The sequence below is a fragment of the Cupressus sempervirens genome, chromosome 4 (assembly GCF_028749045.1).
Source record: "Cupressus sempervirens isolate cs-2001-9-10 chromosome 4, ASM2874904v1, whole genome shotgun sequence".
NCBI classification, from domain to species: Eukaryota; Viridiplantae; Streptophyta; class Pinopsida; order Cupressales; family Cupressaceae; genus Cupressus; species Cupressus sempervirens.
In genome coordinates, this window is record NC_143121.1 from 493,457,557 (window position 1) to 493,481,226 (window position 23,670).

Below are 23,670 nucleotides of genomic sequence, written 5' to 3' on the forward strand. Positions count from 1 at the left end.
ACTTATAGACCTAAGAGTCCAGGAAACGTGCAAATGTCAAGATGACGAGATTTCATTAGGATCTCGAAAAGATGTTGAAAAGTTAATGGATGAATCAAAGTATATGAATGCCAACTTATGCAAAAACATCATGATGTATGGGAATAAATATGAAAGAATGAAACTACAAGCTACATGTGAATTTAGATTGAACTAAGAATAGGATAGAGGTGCTAAATCCAACCAATACAATGTGACCACCAAGTAGTCTAGAAATAGCAAAAGCTCCACCCATTTCAGAAGGGATGCCATCTTTTATGGAAGTGAACACCTCAACATCATATCCTGATCAAACTCACTTAATGAACGTTAGAAAGCTTAATGAAAGTGTAAAAAAACCTAGAACTAAAGGAAAAGTAAATAACTGACTAGGAAAATAAAAACATACACTAACTGTGTATCTTCAGCAAAGTGCTAATTATCTTTAGCTTTGTAGTTATATTCACATCAAATTTTTGTTGACATTAGTTTAAATTCTTCTTCCTTTGAAATGGAAGTGTGTAAAAACCTAGAACTAAAGGAAAAGTAAATAACCGACTAGGAAAATAAAAACCTACACTAACTATGTATCTTCAGCAAAGTGCAAATTATCTTTATCTTTGTAGTTATATTCACATCAAATTTTTGTTGACATTAGTTTAAATTCTTCTTCCTTCCATTGGCATAGGATGCCAGAATAGTTGCAGTCTATGTCAAAAGTATATTTATTTTTATTTCCAAGTCCTCATAAAAGTCTAGTTATATCTTAAGGCATCGCAACATTTTGTGTTTCTACAAAGATTTATCCTAATCTCTTTCTTTAAACAGATCGAGATAAAGTATTTTCATTTAGAAATGTGAAAGGCTGATTAACAAGAACATGGTAACATCACTGGGCTAGTTATAAAGAATGAACAAATAAAGATTCATGCAAGACACCTTAGACATCAAATTGTCTTAGCTTCCCCAAAGCTTAACATATCATTGACTTCGAACAAAAATCAAAATAAGCACCCAATAATTATCAAAAAATTGGAATGAATGGCTTTGCTCCTTCCATTATAGATTTAAAAAACTATGAAGGAAATTCAATAGAGCCATCATGAAATTAAAATCTCTATGACCAACCCCACTAGAATCGAAATAGAGAACTACATTAAATTGAAATCTTCTAATCAATTTCTTCAAAAAAAAACCTGATTTAAGTGAATATAATATCATTAAAATATTAATAATATGATTTTGTCATCCAACTAAAAAAGTTAGGGACTCCATAATGGAATTTGTACTTTCTTGTAAAACCTAATTTCCTACATCTTTCATGAAGCAAAACTTCCAACTGACCTTTACATTGATGTTTTTTGTATCAAGATGTTGCCTACTACATTCAACCGTTGTTCCAATAGCACACAAGTTTTCCTTTTCAAGAAGAATTGACAAAGCCTGTTCAATGTTGCCTTCAGCTGCCTGTTCCACATAGATGTTTAGATGCTTAGTAAATTGTTGTAATGTTTTAGTTTGAAAAAAAACTACTCTAACCGAATTAAATAAGGGGAAAAAACTTCTAGAGTTCTGCCTATGAAACAGCAAGCTGAGCTGAAATACAATAGACTGCTTGCCAATCTATAAGTAATAATAAAGCTTGATTAATAACAACCACAGTTGCTGTTCTTACTCTTTCACTATGAAAATAGTAAAATATTTTTATTTCTGCTCATTCAGTTATTCCCAGGGATTTGAAACATGTATTTGATTGGAAGGCATGATTCTATAGGGAAAAAAAAAATTATTAGGAAGAACATGGGATTATAATCTAGTTGATTTGTTGTCACTTGTACTGCAGTAGAAGCACAGAATGTTACTGGTTTTCCTAAAACTGTATTATTCTCAATAAAAAAAACGAGACAATAATAACACCAGACTAATGGGAATTTCATCAAACACTTGCAATGTAACCAGAAATGCTTGGAACCGAAACAAGATGGTCTCACTGTTTCATTTATTAATACCAAAAAAATGTTTTGTTTTCAGTTAATGACAGTCAATGACACTGCTAATAACACAACCCGGGTCTAGGGAAATTAATACACAACTCAATATTAATGCCTCACAACAGACCAGAATTTTATGACAGTTTGACTACAGTTCTGATAGTGTAGTATAGCTTCAACAATACATGTCACATACCCAAATAACAGAGATGAATGGATGAGCTTACACAGACCTGGTTTATTGTAGCACCTTCAATGACCCAACTTGCAGCAGAGCTACACTTTTCAACTCTTCCAGACATCTGTACAGACTGCCGGCTCACCTCCTGACCTGTTCTTCCTTGACGTGGTGCTGGAGAATACTGCCCACACTGGAGTTAAAGGTCTTCACATTGCCAGAGACCCAAGGTTAGATGCCGGCATGGGAGAGTATTCGGGAATGACCACAAATGCCGTGAACCACAGGTTATCTCTGTTACCAACTTGACCATTACACTAGCCTGGAACTGTGCTTCAGACGTGCATTCTTCAAAAATATGAGGTTACCTCCCGCCTAGTGGGCTATGGCCGATATTGGCCTGCTACTGTCAAGAGAATAGTCCCTAACAAATGCCAAAGTCAAAAAGTGATGACAGACTTACAGAATCGATTTTAATGCTAGCTGAGTTTCCTTTCTCAGATTGCCGACTCATTGTTTCAAGGCGTTTGGAGTATTAGCATCTGTTTCTTGAATAACTCCCTCACTCCTATTCATTTGTCAAAACTTCAATCACCTACTCATTCCAACTAACAAGCAAAAAAAATCCATATGAAGACTGGGGCTACGTCCAGTTTCAGATCTTCTCAAGGGTTTTCGTCCTTGAGTTTCACTCAGTCACATCCAAGCAACCAAAGTTCTAAATATTTTGAGTTCATAAAACTTCTTGTATGTAAATCCCAAGGCAAGGTCTCTTATTTATAACATCGAAGTGAGGGGAAGACGTTGGAATAAGAGATGTGGGATAAAACAACAATTTCATCCTATAGTCACTTAAGTCACTTTATAAAGTAAATGACTTTATAAACATAAAGTAACTTTATCCAAGCACTTTAATATAAATATCTGATATACTTAAGATAAAATTTCCGGTGTGACTGGTAAGCATCCTAACTATTGATGTCGTCAATCTATCCGGATGTGGAGTTAGATTAACCTAGCGCCATAACACTAGTGCGAAGAAGGAGACATGATAGTCCTCCCTTCCCGAGATTGCTTGCCCTCAAGCAATCTAAATGCTGGGTGCTACTAAATAGACACCTTCCCAGGTGGCGTCCTCATATGGTAAGTCTTTCCAACGAACTAGATATTCTCTAACAATCCTGTTTTGCAGCTTCCTTTCCCTGGTTTCAATCACCTCATTCAACACAAAAATAAGTTTACCCTCCTCATCAAGCAAGGGCAAACCCTCTGAAGGAACAATCTGCTGGCCAACGGCCTTCTTGAGGCATGAGACATGAAATACGTTGTGGATTCGGTTGTCACCCAGCAAATCCAACTCATACGCAACCTCTCCCACCCTCCTAGTGATAGAGTAAGGTCTGTAAAATCTGGGCTTAAGTTTCTCTGATCCACTTCTCTTCAAGGAGCTCTGTCTATAAGGTTGTAAACGAAGGAAAACCCTATCACCCAGCTCAAAACTCAACTCAGTACGATGTCGATCAGCATATAACTTCTATAGGTTCTAAGCCTGCTGAATATTATCCCTGAGAGCTCTGAGGATATTCTGCTGATCCAAAATCCAATCTTTGGCATAAAGCTAAATCAATGAAGGAGAGAGGCTCTTAACCATAAAGAGCGCAGAAAGGAGTCATCCGAATAGACATCTGATCTGTGGAGTTATAGTAATACTCCCCCAAATAAAGCCACTTAACCCATGCTCTCTACTGACCTTCAATGTAATTTCTCAAGTACCCCTCCACCCATTTATTCACTATTTTGGTTTGACCATCCATCTGTGGGTGATAGCTAGTGCTAGGAGTAACTCTGTACCTGTTAATCTAAAAATCTCCTGCCAAAAGGTGTTGAGAAACCTATTGTCCCTATCACTCACAGTACTCCTGGGTAATCCATGGAGACGAAATACCTCTTGAAAGAACAACTCAACAACCTGAGAGGTTGACCAGTCCACAGCAATAGAAAAGAAGTGCGCGAACATGGTCAATCTATCTACCACCACAAAAATGCAATCTCTGCCCTGGACCCTAGGCAACCCTATGATAAAATCCATGGAGATACTCTCTCACCGCTAAGCTGAAATAGGGAGAGGCCGAAGTAAACCTGCAGGAAAGCCTTGTTTTGACTTGTTCTGCTAACAAGTCTGGCACTCTCTAACATGCTGCAATACATCATCCTTTAGCCCCTTCCAAGAGAATTTGTCCCCAATCTGCCTTTAGGTTTTGAAAAAACCTGGGTGGCCCATTGATGTTGCATCATGTATGGTGTGCATAATATCCCCTTTTAGTTTAGATTCGGGTACTAAGTAGATTCTATTTTTGTAATATATGATATCTGAAGTATACCATCCATAATCTAACATGCGTGAGTATTTTTAGAATACTCCACTAACAGCTGGGACATCCAATCTACTGAAATCTTTGAAATGGTGTAGCACTCTAGCACTGGGGGTCTTTGGGAAAGAGCATCAGCAACTATATTATTTTTCCCTTTGACATACTCAATGTCAAAATCGTATGCTTGGATCTTGCTGACCCATTTCTGTTGTCTTTTGTTCAATTCCTTCTGTTCTAGGAAGTAACGTAAACTGTTATGATCGGTCTTCACTGTAAATTTACTTCACACCAAGTATTGCCTAAACTTGGCTAAATCATGCATTATGGCCAGCATCTCCTTATCATAAGTAGAATATAGTAATTCGCTGCCCCTAAGTTTTCTGCTTTCAAAAGCTATGGGATGATGATCCTACATCAACACTGCCCCAATTCCGCTTCCCGACGCATCACACTCCAAAACAAGGGTCTAAAAAAATCAGGAAGTGTTAGAACTGGACATGTGCTCATCACCTGTTTCAATCTATCAAAGGCTGCCTCTGAATCTTCTATCCACCTAAATGCCCCTTTCCGTGTCAAATTGGTAAGGGGTGCTACTACCTAGGAGAAACCTTTGGCGAATCGCCTGTAATAGGAACAAAGACCAAGGAAACCCCACAACTCAAATACATCCTCGGTGGTGGCCAATCTAGGATTGCCTATATCTTCTCCTGATGCACCTTAACTCCCTCGACACCAATCAAATGACCCAAATAGAGAATCTCAGTTAATCCAAATTCGCATTTACACTCTTTTGTGAATAAAAAGTGTTCTTCCATGAGGCTAAGGATCTCATCTAAGTGTTGCAAATGTTCTTCCCAAGTCCTACTAAAGATTAATATGTCCTCAAAGAAAACAAACACTCTTTTGTAGCCGTTATTTGCAGATATGGTTCATGCATGACTGGAAAGTGGCTGGTGCATTAGTGCGCCCAAATGGCATCACTAAAAACTTGTAGTGTCCGTAGTGGCATCTGAAAGTTGTCTAATGCACATCCTCCTCTCGGACTCGTATTTGATGGTATCCTGATCAAAGATCTATCTTCGAGAAATAAACAACCCCATGAAGCTCATCTAGTAACTCATCAATGCAGGGAATCAGATACCTGTTTTTAATGGTTCTCTTGTTCAGGGCGCGGTAATCTATGCACATCCGAAGGGTGCCGTCCTTCTTAACCAATACCACTGAAGAGGCAAAGGGGCTAGAACTGGGTCTGATATGTCCCATATCTAGAAGTTCCTTGATCGTCTTCTCTATCTCTTCCTTGTAATGCCTGGGGTGATGATAAGGAGTGGTAATGATGGGTTTGGCGCCCTCCTCTAACTCAATGATATGCTCAAACCCTCTATCTGGTGGGATACCCAGGGTTAAATCCTCAAATACCCTCCTGTGCTTGTCTAGGACCGTCTGAATGTCACAATGGTACTGTTGTCCTGTATCCTGGGTCTCCTTGGAAGTAATGAAACACTGTGTCGCCCATTCGATATTATCGTGCCTCAAAATAGCCTCCATCCTGTGAGTTGTTATTAACCTAGGTCCACTATCTAGTATGGCTTTTAGGACTACCAACCAATCACCTTGTGAGAACTCCAACTACATGCTGTCATGATCAAATGTGTACTTGCGGGGAGTCCTTAACCACTGTCTACCTAGAATGGCATCCAACCCATCCAAATCAACAACATAGAAATCGGTCTCTAAAAGATAATCATCAAACTGTATCTGAAGACTAGATACTTTCTCTATGCAACTCAAAACCTCACCACCTTCACTTCAAACTCGGGTATGTCAACTGTTTGCAATCCTCTCTTAGACACCATCTGTGTGCTAATGAAATTATGGGATGCTCCTGTATCCAAAAAAAAAACAATGCGCTGTCTGGTAACCACACCCTTCACTCTGAAAGGATGACATGCCGGATCACTAAAAAGAGTGGCTATAATAGGAGGTTATTATGTAGTGGCCTTCTCCTTTTTATCTTTAAGGGGCTGCTCCTCAACTTCTTCCTCCTCGCTGTCCTCAACATCATCACCTTCCAGTTGCTCTCCTTCATCCTCGGAAAGAACCTCAACATAGTGAATCTTGCCTTTACCAAGGCATTTGTGATCGGGGGTCCAAGGTTCCCTACAAGTGAAGCACAATTTCTTCCTCCTGAGTTCATTCGTGTCTCAAAATCCAATCTGGAAGGATTTGATTTTTGTTGGCTTTTGTTTCTTTGGGTCGATGTAGACCCTCTATAGGGTTTCTTCGGAGGCTGTAATAGTGATGAAGGTGAATCCAAATCATGGGTGATCTTAATTGCGTCAACCAAAGTGTTCGGTTTAAGAACCTTAACCAAACCCCTAAGCCTGTCCTGTAACCCCTCTGTGAATAACATCACCTTGCGCTACTCTGACATATCTGGCACCATCACTGATATATGCTGAAACTCATCAATGAACTTATCGAAAGGCCCACTTTGCTCTAACTGAGCCAAATCCCTTTAATAGACTTTAATATCTTTCTTGTCAAAGCGAGTAATCAGCTTGGAGTTGAAAACTTCGTATGAAGTTATGAGGCCATGATACTGGATGACTAATCCGTGATGCCACCAATCATACGCTGCTCCCTCAAGGTGCATTGTTGCAAATTTGATGGCTTCCGCTTCTACCATGGGCTTAAGTGTCAAACAGGTATCAAGCTTGAGAATCCAAGGTCTAGCAAATGTCCAACTGCTGCCATCAAAGGTGGGGAGAGTTAACTTGTTCATAGCATGTTTTAAGTCCCTGTTTGGTGCCCTCGGTCTCCGATCCTGCTGCTGTCTATCAGCCTCCCTTTTCTGATTTAGGTACTAGACAAAGGTCAGATTTTGTTTAATTGGGTCCGGAAACAAATCTCATTCATCAAACATTGCCATAACATTGTTCGGTAGTAAATTTGGTGTTGTTGGGGGTACTGCTTCTTCTACATTAAAAACTAGCATTAAGGGCTTGTTAGTATTACGTGTGGGAGCTCTAACAACTCGAGCAGATCCAGCAACACTACCGCCTCCACTGTGATGGCTCGGTGCTCTTCTATGGACAAGGACCAACTGCTGCATAGTACTTGCTAGTTGCTGAAGACCATTAGCAATGTTGTTCTGTCCATTTCTGATAGCCTGCAATGTTTCCCGACCTTCCCTATCCTGTTCAATTTCAAGATGTGCCATTTGAATGTTATTTTTTGGTTCAGCCTGTCCTGAATGATCAACTTGTTGAGTAATATCAGTTTGTTCACCTGTTCCAAATATTATTTCCTCATCCACTGTAAAACTATCTTCAATCTCAATGTGATCTAAAGAACCTACTTGCTCAGACTGTAGAAAACTAAATTTGTGTCGTCTTTTACTCATTCCCGACTGTCATTTTTGGATAAAAAATAGGTCTGGTAAATTTTTGTTATTTCCCACAAGATGGCAGGTCTTGTGGCTCTGATACCATTGTATTATTCTCAATAAAAAAAAAATGAGACAATAATAGAACACCAGACTGATGGGAATTTCATCAAACACTTGCAATCTAACCAGAAATGCTTGGAACCGAAACAAGATGGTCTCACTGTTTCATATATTAATACCAAAAAAATGTTTTTTTTTTTCAATTAATGACAGTCAATGACACTACTAATAACACAACCCAAGTCTAGGGAAATTAATACACAACTCAATATTAATGCCTCACAACAAACCAGAATTTTATGAGAGTTTGACTACAGTTCTAATAGCGTAGTATAGCTTCAACAATACATGTCACATACGCAAATAACAGAGATGAATGGATCAGCTTACACAAACCCGGTTTATAGTAGAACCTTCAATGACCCGACTTGCAACAGAGCTACACTTTCCAACTCCTCTAGACGTCTGTACAGACTGTCGGCTCACCTCCTGACCTGTTCTTCCTTGGCGTGGTGCTGGAGATTACTGCCTGCACTAGAGTTAAAGGTCTTCACATTGCCGGTGACCCAAGGTTAGATGTTGGCGTGGGAGAGTATTCGGGGATGACTACAAATGCCGTGAACTGCAAGTTATCTCTGCTACCAACTTGATCTATACACCAGCCCGGAACTATGCTTCAAATGTGCATTCTTCAAAAAATATGAGGTTACCTCCCGCCTAGTGGGCTATAGCCGATATCGGCCTGCTACTGTCAAGAGAACAGTCTCTAACAAATGCCAAAGTCAAAAAGTGATGACAAACTTACAGAATCAATTTTAATGCTAGCTGAGTTTTCTTTCTCAAACTGTCGACTCATTGTTTCAAGGCATCTGGAGTGTTAGCATCCATTTCCTGAATAACTCCCTCACTCCTATTCATTTTGTCAAAACTTCAATCACCTATTGATTCCAATTTACAAGCAAAAAAAATCCATATGAAGATTGGGGCTACGTCCAGTTTCAGATCTTCTCAAGGGTTTTCGTCCTTGAGTTTCACTCAGTCACATCCAAGCAACCAAATACTGAATATTTTGAGTTCATAAAACCTCTTGTATGTAAATCCCAAGGCAAGGTCTCTTATTTATAACCTCGAAGTGAGGGGAAGACATTGTAATAAGAGATGTGGGATAAAACAACAATTTTGTGCTGTAGTCACTTAAGTCACTTTATAAAGTAAATGACTTTATAAACATAAAGTAACTTTATCCAAGCACTTTTAATATAATATCTAATATATTTAAGATAAAATTTCCAGTGTGACTAGTAAGCATCCTGACTGTTGATGTCATTAATCTATGACCATAACACTAGTGCGGAGAAGGGGACATGACAAAAACCCATTGATTTTCACCAAATGCTATAGTAAATTTAGCACTAAGAGGATTTGGCCATCTTAAATGAGGCATTTGATGATCATGACTGCAGTTGTAACTTTTTAAGGAATAAAACAAGGATAAAGTGGCATCAACTTCACATTTTGTAATCTCCATGCTTTAGGGGCTAATTTTATTGTTAAGATTGTTAAATATATTAAAATTTAAATGATAACACTTTTGAGTTGCAATGGGTACTTAAGCAAGAATTTGATAATAACTTTTGAAGTTTTGAGTAACTGGCAATATTGGACAAACTCAATATGTATATCATGTTTGGTTCACTTTCTACAAAGTCATAATAATAATTGAACTGAAGGTTCGAATTGAGGAGGCAAAATGAATTGAAGAAGTTGGCAGATATTAGCTAAAGGCAAAGCAATTGGAGTTTGAGAAGTTAGACTTTGAAATTGTTTCCTCGAGGAAGGAATTTATAAAAACTAATGATCAATTCAATCAAAGCATGAAGTTTGTAAAGCTCATCAGAATACTGGAGGACATTATCAATTCCCAATTAACACCTTTCATCAAGACTGGTCTTGAATTTGAGGAAAATCAAAAGACAACCAAAGTTGACACAAGTTCTAAGGCTACAAAACTACCCAAAATGATGAATGGAGAAAGCCTAACAGCAATGCCAATGTGCTCAAAACTTGATCAATAGAGGCACTACAGAAGGATGGAAGTAATATCTCACAAAATGTTATGTCCCCTTTTTGGCATATTAGGAATTCTAAAGTCAAAACACATAAAATATTAATTTTGGTTTAAGGGAGCTTAATGCAAGTTCATAAAATGGATCAAATTAATATTAGAAAGTGGTTACAGGTCACAACATGGAAAAGATGAAAGGACAAGATAAGGAAATTGAAGAGTCACCATTTTGAGCATAAAAGGAGGATGAGGAGATCATTTTCAGCATGCTTGGTCTATGATTTAGACTTCAGTTTCTCTGTTGGAGAGTTATTTGGAAAGCTTCTGCTTTCATCCAGCCTGAGGATAGAAACCCTCACGCCAATAGACAGTGGATGCAACCCCATTGTCCAGACGTCACACTAGGTGTCTCATGTGTGCTAATAGGTTCTTTCTTATATTTCCAATCTAACTGTATTTTTGTATTTAAGATTGGACTTGATATTTGGTTATTGTATTCCTGATGTATAATCCAATAACATATTCTAAAGCATTTTATGAGAATCTACTGATTTATATTGTTGGTTTACATTGCATCATTCATCTGTTTATGTTCTAAAAATTATTTTGAGATAAAACCAGGCAAATATCCATTCAGGATATTACAGTGGTATCAAAGCATCGAACCAACCATCCTATTGGGTATAATCAGATTTTTCATCAAAAACATATTTTCAGCAAGATTTTATCGAGGTTTCTCATTGGAGAAATTTATAAGAGCTAAGATATTTACAGGGTTCTAAAGTTTTATATCTAATATTTGTTAAGTATTTGGTTCGAATATTATATTTTTTTTGATATTATTAGAAATCCAAGTCTTTATGGTATGCCCTCTATAGTAACGGCTTATTTAAATGAATGATTTTTAACAAATCATTGATCCTAATGGCCGTGGGATGAACTAGCTATATGTTAGCGATTATATTCTGGCAAATATGATTTATAATTGGTGCAGAGTATTTCTCAAGGCTTAATTGTCTAAGGCAAACCCGCTGAAATACATTACAAGACCCAATTCAGAGGTTGCTCGCATTGAGTGATAACTGATCGAGAATTCCCATTTCTATTGTGAATTATTGTTCTTCTGAGGCTTGCTAAATGCCATGAATAACATTTCGGTGTGAGAATCAAATATTTGCAACATGGCCTTTATTAAAGGCTTCAATAATTAGATATGATTCTAAATAGACTAGCCAACCCGTTTCATTTCATGTTGACTACAATTTATTGCTCAAAACATTTGATTTCTGGCGTGGTCTTAGTCGCCTTAGTCGGGTGGAATTTTTGCAAAGTCGTGTTTATTTCCTTCTCATTCTATCCCATATCATTGCCACGTGACTATAGTTGAAGGCATCAGATTTTGGCAAGCGTAGTAAAAATGGTGTGGATGATAATCCATAACGGAACTTAATTTGTGGTTTAAGAAACGAAGTTGAATGAAGTTTGAAAGAAAACAAGAATTATGAGTTTGGAAAGAAGTTGAACACTTTTGATCTTCACCATCATAACCATGTCAAATGTGCCTAGTCAAGAGACTCCCAAAATAGAAGCAACGTTGGTCATGGGTAGAAGAGGAAAACAGACAAAGTCGATAAGCTTACCCAAGTAACAACTCTACCAATTCAGGGTGCATAATATCTGCCATGAGTCTGGTGTTTCATCCGAGAGTGGTTGTAAGGACAAGAACCAAATTATTCTATGAGCAATAATTTCACTGCTGTTGTTTTGGCAAGCTAGTCACTTGTTGTATATCGGGCCTTTCTCTTGATTAGTTGAAACAACTATCAATCGGGAACCTCAAGTATACCGTCGTAAATTCTTGGCCAACAAATATTTTATGTGATTGCGAAAATAATCTAATATCCTGGAGCGGTTTAATTCATCATGTATAGAGAAAACTAAACAATCGATGACAAAAGAATTTGCATACATAATCTAACAAGTGAAACAAATTTATTACTATGTCAAGCTATTTTGTAGCTCCAACTGTTTATAAATAGACAAATATTTGGGTCATTGGCGACTATTTTGCTGCGAAGGAGAATAAAGATTTGTGAGCCATTACTTACAACTGACTCTTAAAATGCCAAGAATCGTAGTGACAGAGAATCAAGTTTCTCTTAAACTGTCATTATAAGTATTAATTTTCAATCCTACGAGCAGTGATAGAATAAATTATTATAAATCGTTATATTCCTGTACAAAGTTTCTTACCAATAGCATTTAGTTAATGATCTCATGGGTCAAATACCAATATCGAGCCTCCAATAGCAAGTGCCTGATGAGTTGTATCCAGAGCATTCATTGCAATCGGAGGATGTCCAAAAGCAGGGATCAATTGCATACAAAAAGCATTGATTGCAATTATCGTTTGCTAAATGTCTAAAATCTGAACAATAAACTTGGTCTTTGTAGAAATGAATTGCGGTCTTCCGATGAGCATTGTTCATCATTATTTTGTCAACAAGAGTTGAATGCGAGCACCATCATCATGAAAGGGTTCTTTGTAACAGAAGGATGCAATGATAGATTAGCAAGTAGGAGTTACAAGGTCTTATTTGATATTGGAAAGTGACGTGTAGAACATCTAAGGTCTATGCAAGATGGAATTATTTCAAATACGGTTGAAGATGTAAAATTCCTCGGTTTCTATAATATATATATATATATATATATATATATATATATATATATATATATATATATATATATATATATATATAATTTGTTATAACATGAACTCCAAATATATTTGCATTTCTGGTTGCCAATTCATTTAAATATAGTTGAGGGTTAAATATAGTTGAGGGTTACACCATTTTAACACTGGAGCAATATTCCAAATTCATATACAGTATACTAAATATTGAAATGAATTTGAAATTCAATTAAAATTGTCTATTCAAATTGTAAAATGATATATACTGCAAGTTTGAATTAACACACCTAGAATTTATATCACAATCTGGAGCCTCTTCATTTATGTCTATTCTCTTGTGGACTGAATGCTTCTCCATCTGGAGTTAAAAATAGACATAAATGAAGAGGCTCCAGAGGGAGAAACATATGTCAAAGGCAAAAAAAAGGAGACGCATTCGTTTTGGTATTCACTTTGTTGCTCACGTATGGAGAGTGCTTGAAGGGTTTGTGAAACCCTAGCCGACTGCATTGTTCTTTCTCCCTGCTTTTTTTTCTTATGGACATTTTGTTGAGCTTGGATGGCATTTTATGCACTTACTGGTTCGTGGGTATGAGATGCCATTTTCTCTTGACTGCGTGTTCCTTTCATGGGTTTTATTCTGCCCCTAGACGGCTTCATTATGATGCTTTGGACGCCATATTATGGCTTGGACAGCATGGCTTCTTTTACTGCTGCTAGGCATGATTTTTTGGGCATTTTATTATGGCCCTGGACATGAGCTTTGTTTCCAGCCATGAGTTTCTTCTTGGACGTATGGCGCCTTACATTCTTGCTGGTAACAATTTTATCCTGTGTTGGACGCCCTCTTTTCATTGATTCCTTTGCCATATTGTATCCTCCATCTTTTGCTTTAGTAATCTTGTAAATGGACGCCAAGTTGAAAAGAAGTTGCTGGTTCGGGTCATGATTTCATTCTCTATATCATTTCTTCTACTGCTATTATCCATGTGAATTTGAATTAATCTTTTCTTGCTGGTAATTTGCTTGCTATATGGGTTTTACCTTTCATCATACTGCTCATGTACACTCCACTTTGTGATGATATACGGAGGATTTCTGTAGTTGTTCCAAATCCATTTCTTTTTCACTGTTATAAAGCAAGAGCTAGGCCTTTATTTTATTTCAGCTGGTTATAAATAACCAAGAGGGTTCTCCTATTCTGGTTTGATTTTCATGGTTTTAATGTGCTGGACATTTCCAAGCAAGCATTGCATCAGCTGCACCTTTGTAAAATCAGCAAATATCCCATTTGAATACATTAAGCACGATGTCTGTATGCCCAAATTTTATTTTACTGTTCACTTTTCAAACTTTACAACCATATATGTAACAGAATGAAACATATTGATTCCAATAAACCTTTAGGAAGCAGTCTCTTATGAATGTTGTGAGCTTGTTTACCATAAATTTGCTTGTAGAATATAGCACGTATCATTAAAATATGGTACCTTTTTGCTGAAAGTATTCATTTATCCATCTCTTTTGACACTGTTGATTCTTGTGAATTAACCCCTGGAATGTTACTTTGGCTCCTTGTTGCTGTCATAAACTTGTATGGAAAGGATTTGGATGCACCGAAGTAAGTTTTCCTTTTGATATAATATATATGGAAAGAAAACTTGGGACCTTTTCTTGTAACGTTTGCTGCAATATAATGAACTGTAAAAAAAAAACAAAAAAAAAAAAATTTATGTTGTATCAACCCGATTGCTTTGTATGCAAAACTCCACATTCTCTTCCAATATATCTTCATGGCTATAGGTTACTACTGTTCAAATTTTAATATAACTGTTTGAAGTTTTACTCATTCTTGTTGTTCAGAAATCAGATATCAGTAGTAACATACCTTTTCTTTGTATTTGTTGAATATGTATCCTTTCTATGAATTTTGTATTTGATCATAGAAATGTATTTCCGTATATCATAAACATACAGCTCCATTCTAATTTTCATACCTTTTGATAATCCCTGTTTGCACGCAATACTTACACCTCTGATATGATCATTGAATATGTCCAAATCTGGTTTGCATACCATGGCATTATATCACTAGCATCTCTTTCATTTCTTTTTCTGCTAATCAATAGGAATGATGAACTGTTGTTGTATATAGTATGCCTCTGAATTTGTCTTCGGTCTTCGCCCCTCCCTGATTTGACCAAAAAGTTTCATGCTTGTAACTTATGCATGTCCCTTCAATGATCTCCTTTGTATCTTGTATCAGTTCCATTAGCTTAACTAGAAGGTCCCATACCTGAAACTTCTGTATACCCCCTCGAAAGTCTCCCCAGTGTCTACAAACTTAGCCAAAAGGCTTCATGCATGATCCTTCCGTAGCTTCCAGTCTTCATACCTATATCCGCACATGGAACAAACTTGATTAGTAAAAAAAAAATTGTTTTCTGTTTTTCTTCTCCTTCTCCTTTCCCTTCTTGATTCCGATATCTGAATTGACATGTTATGATCGAATGATATGTAGCAAAGGTACATAGGAAAGCTTTCATTGCTCAGTTCATGTGAACTAATTCTTCTCTTTTACATTTTTTTTTTTGCAAGTTGTTCTTGAGCTGGATGCGGGCCCGGATTTTCAGCTTCAACCATTAGCTTCTTGCTCAGGCAACGAAGGCTTCCCTTCTATCTTTCCTTCATGTTATTTATTTGTAACATGTCTATTCTCCTTTGTATGTTTTATGCCTCCACAGGCTGTGTGGATTTTGAATGCCCCTGTAAATTACTGTATCTAAGATATGAGCACTTGTATATTAGCCGAACATCTCATATTCTTTTATATCCATATCTCAGTTCTGAAATGATAGTAGTCAAATTTTCATTATATCAGCATTTCTGTACTTTCTTTTCAGCACTCAGTTTACTCTGAAACATGTGATATCCGCAATGTAAAACATAGAGTTTGAATCCAACAGTAACTTGATAGTTAAACATTTAGGTGGTAGGCTAAATAGGTAACATGACCAATTACGTAAACACCTTCCGCGTACATCCAAATTCTATTCAAGAATTGTTTCCAATTTTTCTTTTGAATTTAAAGGTGGTAATTCTATAGATGTTACTTGTTTACCCAATGCCTTCTTCAGACAAGAACCGTGAAAAATATTGTGTATGACTACCTTCGAGTAAATCCAATTCATAAGCAACAGCACTAATTTTTTTGATAATCTGATAAGGCCCATAGAAACAGGGCATTAATTTTTTAGGTCCACTACAATTGAGTGAAGACTCTCGATAGGATTGTAACCAAAGGTATACCAACTCACCTTCATCAAAACTATGCCTCGTACGTTCCCTGTCTCCATAATTTTTTTGGTGATTCTATGTAGATGGTAAGTTTTCTTTAAGTCCTTTTAAAATATCTTAACTTTCCTGAAGCCAGTTCTAAGCTTTGGGAACATTACTATGGGCAAAAGCAAGATCAACAAAACATACAACATCATATCCATACAAGGTCTTGAATGAAGTCATACCAATAGACATATGATATGTCATGTTGTAACAATATTCCCCTAAAGATAGCCATCGGATCCAAGCCTTTTGATGCCCCGCCACATAATTACGAAGATATCCTTCAATCCATTTGTTCACAATTTTTGTTTGCCCGTTTGTTTGTGGACGGTAACTGGTGTTGTAGTTCAACTCTGTATCTGTTAACCTAAACAATTCCTCCCAAAATATGCTCAAGAACCTGTTGTCTCTATCACTAATTATATTCTTTCGTAAACCATGTAAGCGAAAAAACTCTTTGAAAAAGAGTTTGGCAATCTGGACCGTTGTGAATTTTGTAGTGATAGCAAAGAAATGTGCAAATTTTGTTAGTCTATCAACCACAACAAAAACACAGTCGTTACCTTGTGTCCATGGCAAACCAATAATGAAATCCATGGAGATGCTTTCCCACTTCTGTTCAGGAATGTGCAATGGGTGGAGTAATCCTGCAGGATATGAATGTTCAACTTTATTCTGCTGATAGGTAATGCATTCCTTCACATAACGTAATATATCATTCTTAAGCCCCTTCCAAGTGAACTATTCACAAATTTTCCTATAAGTTTTAAAGTATCCTGGATGCCCTACTAAAGGTAAATCATGAATGGCCTGCATAATTCTTAATTTCAACTTGGAGCCCAGTACAAGAAAGATCCTATCCTTGTAGTAAATAATATCATTCACAATCTTATATCTGTCATCCTGTACATTCCCATCCAATAAATCGCATGCCAATGCAGTCTTAGAATATTCAACTAATAGAAGAGATTTCCAATACATTGTCACCCCTGATATAACATTAATTTCAGGTTTCCTGGATAGTGCATCAGCAACGACATTGTTCTTACCTTTAACATATTCAATCTCGAAATCATAAGCTCGGATCTTATTGATCCATCTCTATTGTCTCTCATTCAAATCTTTCTGGCTTAGGAAATATTTCAAACTATTATGATCAATTCTTACCACAAATTTACCACCAACTAAATACTGTCTAAATTTAGCCAATGCATGCATAATTGCCAGCATTTCTTTATCATATATGGAATACAATCTTTCAGCACTATTGAGCTTCCTACTTCCATAGGCTATAGATGTTTATTCTGCATTAAAACTATTCCTATTCCTGCACTAGAAGCATCACATTCTAATGCAAAAGGCTGATTGAAAGCTAGAAGTGCAAGAACTGGACAAGAACTCATTACCTCTTTGAGTTTGTCAAATACTTGTTGTGCTTCTTCAATCCACCTGAATGCCCCTTTTTTGGTGAGATCTGTCAATGGTACTCCAAGTTGTTGGAAACCTTTAACAAATCTCCTGTAATAACTACATAAACCAAATAAATCTCTCAGATCAGAAAGAGTCTGTAGAGGTGGTCAATCCAAGATGGCTCCAATCTTTTCTTGATGTACTTGCACACTGTAGCACTAATCATGTAACCCAAATATAAAATTTATATCATACCAAATTCACATTTCGAGGCTTATCAATATGTCTCAAGTGTTCCTCCCAAGTCTTAGTTGTAAATCAATGTATCATCAAAGAAAACTAGCAAAAATTCCTTAGTTATTTATTAAAAATATGATTCATACAAGACTAAAATGTTGCTAGAGCATTTGTTAGTCCAAAAGGCATGATTAAAAATTCATAGTGACCATAATGACAACGAAAAGCAGTTTTATGAATATCATGTTCCCTAAACTTAATCTGATGATACCTTGATCTCAGATCAATTTTAGAAATCTACATAGCACCATGTAATCCATCTAACAACTCATCAATTCGAGGAATCGAATACCTGCTTTTTATGATCTTTTTATTGAGGGCATGGTAATCTATACACATGCGTAGAGTCTCATCCTTCTTCTTAACCAGCACTACTGAAGAAGCAAATGGACTCGAACTGGGCTTGATATGTCCCATGTCCAACAATTCCTTAATAGCTTTGTCAATTTCATCTCTGAATGCCTTAGGATGCCTATATGGAGTAGTGATGACTGGCTTTGCCCCTTCTTCCAATTCAGTAGTATGTTCAAAACCTCTATCTGGAGGTATGTCAGTGAAAACCACACTATGTGAATCTAAAATCTGCAACAAATCATCTTAATAATGTTTGGATTCAAAAGTTATTACCTTAGTGGAGATAAGGCATTGTGCTCAGCAAGCAACATCACCATGAAGGAAAATGGCCTCCATCCTGTTAGCAAAAATGAACCTGGGTCCACCATTTGACATTCCCCTAAGAATTACCTTTTTGCCATCGATTTTGAAAGAGAACTCCATGCGCTTGAAACTCTGTGAGTATTTATCGAAAGTCTCCAACCATTGAATTCCCAACATAAATTAGAGTTAGCCAAATCAACCACATAAAAATCATCTGTTACTATATAATTACCGAAAGCAATACTTAATTGAAGAATCTTATGTGTTCTTACTAAAGTAGTACCACCTGCTACTCGAACATCAAATCCTTCATGCTTCTCTGTATGTAAGCCACATTTTTTAGCAAGAGTCGTATCAATGAAATTATGGGTACCACCGCTATCAATCATAACAATTAACTTGTTGTCCCTATAAAACCCCTTACTCTAAAAATATTTTAGTGCGGAGTTCTTGTCATTACTACTATTTTGCCTTTCTTTGGTGAATTTTCTTGAGCCTATTCTGCAATTTTAGGATCTTGTTCCTGATTTGGATCTACGTTTTCCTCATTTTCACTATTTGGTACTACCTCAATGTAGTGAGTTTTCCCTTTTCCCAAACATTTGTGACTCGGTGCCCATGCCCCTTTACAATTGAAACACAACATTTTCCTTCAAAGTTCATCATATTCTTCTTTATCTAACTTGGCTTTAGGAGGCATGTCTATATAAAAGGGTTTCTTGTCCTTATTAGGTTTTGGTGGTGGTCAGAATTAAAAGTCTTCCCTTTTGAAGAGGGTTCCAATTCCCTTTCCTTTTTAATGGCTGGTTGTAAAGGAGGGTTTAGGGTTTTGACCCAACCTTTGAGAGCATCAGATAACCCTTCTATGAATATCACAATTTTTTGTCTCTTTGTAATCTCAGTTACTAGGATTGCTAATTTTTCAAATTTAGAAATATATTGTTACATTATCCTTGTTTTTTTGAGTTGGGTTAAATCTTTAAAGTGCGGTTAGGATCTTTAGAATCAACCCTGTCTATGAGTCTCTCGGTGAAGGTAGCATATGTGCTAATCTTGTCATGACCCAATGTTATTTGCCCATGGTGCCACCACTCATTTGCCACCCCCTCTAAATGTAAGGCTACATATTTGATTGCTTCATCTTCCATCATAGGATTCAATTAGAAATATGTGTCAAGTTTTTGCACCCAAGCCCTTCCTATTGTTTTTCCTAAGCCATCAAAATAAGGGATAGACATCTTACCAATTTTCTCTGTAATTCATTGTTGTAACCTTGTTGCCCCTTAGGCCTATGTTTCATTTTGACATCCAAGTATTCCTTGAAGGTCATTGATGCTCTAATTACTTCCCTTGATTGTAACCAATCCATATATATTTCTTCTTGTAATTTTATAATGGAGGGCTCTCTTTCCGGCTAAGGATTCCTAGGGGTGAATGTAGGCATGGAAGGCTTAAGGTTGTAGAACCCTTGGGCTGATTATTTACCGAATGATCCTCCCATCCCACATTTCTCCCTACATTATTCTGATTTTGAATAAGATTGTGAGTCATGAACTATGTCATCAGATTAGTCGTACGGTTTACATTGTTTTGCATATCTTGTTGGCTCCTAGTAAGACTGCAATAAGATTCATAGTATCATTTGCTTTCCCCATGTTATTGTTTTGTTCAAAGATTATCTCTTCGTCTGTCTCAGTATGACTATCTTCAATGTCAACCTATATGGATGAACCAGATGACTCTATTGGGGTGTTAGGCTCCCTATTTTCTCTAACTCGAGTATTTCGAAAATTATAATTTCCCTTTTGTATATGTTTGGATTATGTTTTTGAACTTTGTACCCACAAGCTGGCAGGACTGATTGCTCTAATACCACTGTAAACTCCTTAGTTTCTAATATATATGCATATAAAAATAAAAATTTAAAAAAAATATATCTATATATATATATATATATATATATAAAATTTGTTATAACATGAACTCCAAATATATTTGCATTTCTGGTTGCCAATTCATTTAAATACAGTTGAGGTTAGCATCGTTTTAACATGAGTGATATTCCAAATTCATATACAGTATACTGAATATAGATTTGAATTTGAAATTCAACTAAAACTGTCTATTCAAAGTGCAAAATGATCTTTTTTGCAAGTTTGAATTAACACACCTAGAACTTATATCACAATCTGGAGCCCCTTTATTTATGTCTATTCTCTTGTGGACTGAATACTATCGTGTCGGTCTGCTCGGTTGTTGGATTATGTTCTCCATATTGATTCTCTTCACATACAAATGTTGATATGGTCTACATCTGTCAGTCTCCTTAATATGTGAAGAGGATGCTGCCAATACCTTCTCCGTTTCAAATTGGACAATCTTTGGTAACGTTTGCCAATATTTGGTGGTTAACTAAATTCATTGTCTTTATCTGGTATCGTTGGAGATTACGTTACACATCCATGCCTTTGTTTGCCATTCATTCAAATAGACTTGTCTCTACCGCATCTTTCCTAGGTATCTGCCTCTATGGACACTTGTTCAAATATCTTCCATTCACATATATTGTTGGACTCGCCTAACAATACTCTCGGCATTAAACAATTGAAGTGCCGCTAAATTATTGCATCTATCTTTGGCTTCAAGGAATCTGCATTGACACGATAAATCTAAACCTTCAACTAGAATTCGGCTCCTGTCTGTAGAGATGTTGACAATCATAACTTTCAAATGCCAAACACTTCCATGTGGTTATCTTACTGAATCCACTAGGTAAGGAAAAGTGTGACGAAAGGATTTCCTCTCTGCAATTACTATCAATCAACTAATTGCATTTCATATCCTCCCCACTGCTTACCGCACATATTTAAAATGGAATGATCAGATAGAATTCCCGTGAACTTCTAAAACTGTCCTCAAATTATTAATTTATTAATTTGAATAACTCCAAAATATATCTATATTTTATTCTCATATTATTAATTAGTTTATATTAGTCCAAAAATGTGAAAATTGAAACTTATATAAAATAATTAAGAATTTAAGATATCATATAAGTCTGTTTATTTTCTTAAGGATATCCCTGGAGGAATATGACAGAAGACTGTAGGAAGTTTGTGCACGATTGCTTTGATGCAACTTCTTTGTATCTTTGACTCTACTACTCTCTTTGAATGCTAATATCGGGTGTTGTCAGTGTAATATTACAGTTGTTGAAGAGTTGACTGAAGGATTCATACGGAGCAAACAGTAGTTTGGAGTTGTTGTTCCTCCACATTGGTTGAACTAGAAAGTATAGTCCTTTATCTTTGCCACTCCCTCCATCTGCTTGAATTGGAGTTATTTTATCAAACTTCTTGAAGCCACACGAGAACTGTGGAAGAACTCGGGCTATAATTTGCAGCCTCAACAATATTTAGAAATTATTTGCAAATCATTGCTCATAAAGTTTTGTGACAGAATTGAGAAGTCTTCAAGGAGTTGATACTGCTAGAGTCTGCTCCAGACTGGATTTGGGTGTGTACATCAAGATAACCATTGGTGCTGAAGTGTTAATTTGCAATCCGGCAACACAACCCACATATAATCAAACTATTTAACATTATTCCTCCAAGCAAGGTGAAAGGTTTGATGGGAATCTAGATGAGGTTCTTACAGTGTTGAATATCATTGGGTTGGTATTGAGGCAGCAAGGGATCTTGATCTGGTTTTCAAAAAGCCGCCCATTCATTAACATTTACCAGATTTATTACATTTGAATAACCAATCAACAAATAGTGGCAAATAGGGGAAATCTTACAGGGATAACTATTGTCCTCCTATCAATTATTCAAGGAATTAATAGGCATTCATTGCATTTGCTGGAGGAAAAATCTGAGTTTGCATGGCTCTTCAAGTACAAGATAGTAGCTTGGTACATCAGATTTAGTAGAAAATTCAGTTGGGAAAATTTGGATAGATTTCGGGCAGCTCTTTGAGAGATATTAATTTCATTTCAGGTCAGAAATTCACAAGACAACAAACAAACATATTTAGGCAGCTATCCAAATTTGTTGACAAGGACCAGGAACAAATTCTTGAAAAAAGGCTCTACAATATAGAACATAAACTTGCATGTTTGCCACAATGCAAGGATGAATTACTTCGCCGTTTGAGAGCAGTAGAGCATTGTTTACCCACAATAGAACAACTACGTTCTAAAAGTAAATGAGTAAACATTCTTCTTGTTGTGATTCCTTTAGCCAGCATTGTTGAGGCATCCTGATAAGGAGGTAAGACTTTCATGCAATGTATTGTTCAAGTTATAAGGATAACAATACCACATGACCCTTAGAACAGGGAAGTTATGAAGGAGGTGTTCGAGTTGATTGTGGAGTGTTTTCAAGGCTTGTGTAATACCTATGATTCATCCTATGGTAAGGCGGTCAGTATTTTAGAATTGGTTACAAAGCTTCATGCTTGTGTGATTATGTGGGATCTCGGTAGTGAATATTTAATTCATGATATGTTCCATCAATTTTTGATTGCTATTAAAACGAACCACATGCAAAATGTTTTATCTTTCATGTAGTTGATTATGTCTTCGATCATTGAAGAGAGTGATGTTGATTCACAAAACTTCTTGTCTATCATATTGGCTTGAAACAAACAAATGTCACTTCTTCCAATGCTTATAGTTTGATTAACAATGTCATCAAACAATGTGAGCAAAAACTGAGACCATTCTTAATAAGGGAAAAAATTGAGGGAGGGAGAAGAATAATTGTTTCAGCCTATAGAGAAGGATGAAAAAGATTAAACTCAGACATATGGGCAGCTTAACAAGGATGAAGCTGATGGTATTATGCTGGACCACGACGCTGAAAAAGACACACTTATGGATCAGCCACCTGGAAATCTGATGGAGTCTCCATGCATTATGACTTCATGTTCATTAGATGATGACTATAGGATTGATGAAACATCTTTTGGATCAACTTTCTGAGTAGCAATGATGAAGGGTAGGCATGAGGATATTTATTCTTATGATGATAATACTTTCAGCCAGCGTAATGTTGATTGGAGTCATTGGACGTAGCATTATAATTTACTTTTTGAGATGGATATCGATTGGGCATGGGAGAATCAACTATTTGCATTTGATGATAAAACATCTTTTGATATTGATCAGTCATAGATTGATACTGATTGC

General features: G+C 36.5%; 1 protein-coding gene across 4 annotated transcripts in view; it reads right to left on the reverse strand.

The window, feature by feature from the left end:
• LOC149562101 (SMR domain-containing protein At5g58720-like) overlaps positions 1 to 23,670 on the reverse strand; it is a 263,926-nt gene that overhangs the window by 135,100 nt on the left and 105,156 nt on the right. For all 4 annotated transcript variants that reach the window (XM_089825643.1, XM_089825641.1, XM_089825642.1 and 1 more), the window contains exon 5: positions 1,363 to 1,485. In XM_089825643.1, coding sequence (XP_089681769.1) covers positions 1,363 to 1,485 — 123 coding nt within the window. The remainder of the gene's footprint in view (positions 1 to 1,362; positions 1,486 to 23,670) is intronic.